We start from the raw sequence: 2,915 nt of genomic DNA on the forward strand, positions 1-2,915 counted from the left end.
TATATATATATATATATATATATATATGTATACATATATATATATATATCGGGAACGTAATCGGGAACGTAAGAAAATTATTACCACCGCTTGACTATTTTTTCTGCGTTCTAAAATGTTCTCAGTTAAGCTCTAATTGAACTGGAGCACAAAGAGATGGGATGAAGGAGTGACAGTCCAATTCGGAAGCAGGACAGATTCTGTTCTGCTTGGCCTTAGTGTCACTCTCTACTTTAATTTAAAAAAGAACTATTATTCTAAACTTAATTGAATTACCAGGGGAAAGTTGACTTACCATGACCTCCACCAAAGCCGAAAGATCCACCGGATGAACCACCACTATAGCTTCCGCCAGATCCAAACGATCCTCCACCTTTGGTTCCACCAAATCCAAAAGATCCACCGGACGAACCACCACCGTAGCCTCCGCTAGATGCTCCACTGTGACCACCACTGATTCTAAAAGATCCACCAGATGAGCCACTACCGTACCCTCCGTTAGACCCAAACGATTCTCCACCTTTGGTACCGCCGAATCCAAAAGAGCCACCAGATGAGCCACCGCCATAGCTTCCACCAGATCCAATTCCACCTTTACCGCAGTTGAATCCAAAAGATCCACTATATGAGCCACCACCATAGCCTCCGCTAGATCCTCCACCGTGACCACCGCCAAATCCAAATGAACCTCCTGAAGAACCACCGCCATATCCTCCAATAGATCCTCCCCCATGACTGCCGCCGAATCCACTACCATAGCCTCATGTGGATCCAATCGATCCTCCACCTTGACCACTACCGAATCCGAAATTACCGCCACTGCCTCCATAGCCAGAACTTAGGAAACCAGCAAGTGTACATCCCAGAACAGCGAGGAAATAGATGACGCAAACCTGAAAAAAATGTATTTTATCATTCTGAAAGCCCCTTATTAATAAACCAGTAAGAGGCATAGCATCCCTGGGGAATATCATACATAATTCCCATTATAAATTAAGTCCTTTGATAATGAGATAAGGTAAAACACTTTTGCATCATGACCCCCATTCCCAAAAAGGGGATTATCAGATCAAAACAATAGTATGAATTGCCCAATGGCAATACAAAATCTTGTCAATAGTTGCTCACTACTCAGGATGACTTGATTCCTATCTGATATAGTATTCTGGCTATACAATAATTAAAAATAAACTCTCCGTTTGAAATTAAGTTTCTAAACTATTGTGGCAATAAATTTTCTAAACTTAAAAATAAACTTAAAATTTTCATTAAGAGTAGATGACATTTGAGTTTTGAACAAATATCAAAACTAAAGAGAATTTTAAAAACTATATATTTTATGCCAAAAAAAATGGTGTTTAATTAAAAAGTCTCAACTGAAAAGAATTTAATTGTTACCCTCGATTTTGTTTTGGATATAAAAAAGAGTCGATGGGAGTGGGAATTTCCGTAATACTGTCAAAAAGTGATTAACTCCGTAATTTCACAGTTCTTGCAATCAGAAAGAAAAAACAAGAAAAATTGATACAAGATATTTTGAAATATGCCCCAAAATCAGAGAAATTACAATTTCAATGACGCGAGGGGAAGGGGGAATCAGGTTTTATGAATATCCTGGATGTGTCATTTTGTATATTATCTAAGTACTCATCTTGGACCAAATCGGCTAATATTTAACCAAATAATCAGCTTCCATCATCTTTTGACTATATTTCCACCTGATTTATATTTATACTCCCACAAAAAATTGGAGTATAAAGCCCTGTGAAGGTCTACTCTTGATTCCTAGATGGTGAAAGTGCGCTTAAATAATACGACAGACGTTCTATAGCTTAAAGTCACATGTTCCATGACTTTATAGATGTGTTCTGTAACTTTGAAAGTATTGCGCATAGTGTTCTTTAATTCCATATTATTTTTCCACATAATTTAAGTTTTTGGGTAGTCCCAAAAATATCTTAATACCTCAAACTTTTCTGTCATGAAGTACTCAATACGAATTTTCCTACCAGTTGCAATTATATCGTCTTTCCTCATTGTGCTTTGCAGTGCAATAACTATCAGTGAACATTTACGAAGACGTAAAATTCGTTTTGTAATTCTGTGACAACAGCAAATTTACCAATCAGAATTTATTGGGCTCAGCCTTCCCCATTTCCAAAATTGCCAGTATCTAATTCGAGTTTCAAGGTTCATTCAAGGTATGTCTCCCGGTGCACAAATGCCGAACCTTTAGTAAAGGGAAGGTAAGACAGTGTTTCTAGAGATACTTAAAATCTAGTAAAAGTATTTTTTAGGCTATAATTTTTAAGATTTCGTACTGTCAAAAAATTACTCTTCTTTTTTTCAGTCATTGAAGTTTTTATTCTTACAAAAAATTAGAAACTATTGGCTGAAACTTCCCCCTGGATTCCCCTCCCCCCATCTAAATTTGGAAAAATGTATCATGCCCTGCATTTTCTTGAATTAACGCCCTTGTGCTTGAGAATATGAAGTTGATTATCATCAAGTTAAATGAATTCCTTCTTTTTAATCAAAATCGAAATTAGTACAATTTTACTCACCTTTTTGAAGAACATGTCTTAGCCCGGAAATGTTCTTCTAACGGTAAACTCTAGATAACTGATATGGTAAATCTGATTTCTCATCATTTTAAACAGATTTCAAGGATGCTTATCTTCAACTTATTAAAAAAAGAATTGTTCGGCTAGCTTATTGAAAATTAGCATTCATAAAAACCACTGAACAAATTACGTTTATTCAGATTTAATGGTGATTTGCATTGTTTTTTTGAGAAGCGTTTCGCTTCACTTCTCTAAGCTAAAAAAAAAAATAATATAGATGATTCAATGCTCAACCGGTTAAGACCGTATTGCTTGCTATTGCCAACTCTATGAATCACGTAATCAAATGAA

The 2,915-nt window shown here is 36.1% G+C and overlaps 1 protein-coding gene across 1 annotated transcript; it reads right to left on the bottom strand.

The window, feature by feature from the left end:
* Positions 1-238: 238 nt before the first annotated feature.
* On the bottom strand, positions 239-2,673 carry LOC148952834 (uncharacterized). Its single transcript, XM_089087794.1, has 2 exons — positions 2,565-2,673; positions 239-893 (listed from the first exon to the last, which is right to left on the bottom strand). The coding sequence occupies exon 2, from the start codon at positions 827-829 to the stop codon at positions 239-241; it is 591 nt and encodes a 196-aa protein (XP_088943920.1). The 5' UTR covers positions 830-893; positions 2,565-2,673.
* Positions 2,674-2,915: the final 242 nt, after the last annotated feature.

This window comes from Artemia sp. Qi Xiang Cuo, chromosome 4 (assembly GCF_049724085.1).
Source record: "Artemia sp. Qi Xiang Cuo chromosome 4, ASM4972408v1, whole genome shotgun sequence".
Lineage (NCBI taxonomy): Eukaryota > Metazoa > Arthropoda > Branchiopoda > Anostraca > Artemiidae > Artemia > Artemia sp. Qi Xiang Cuo.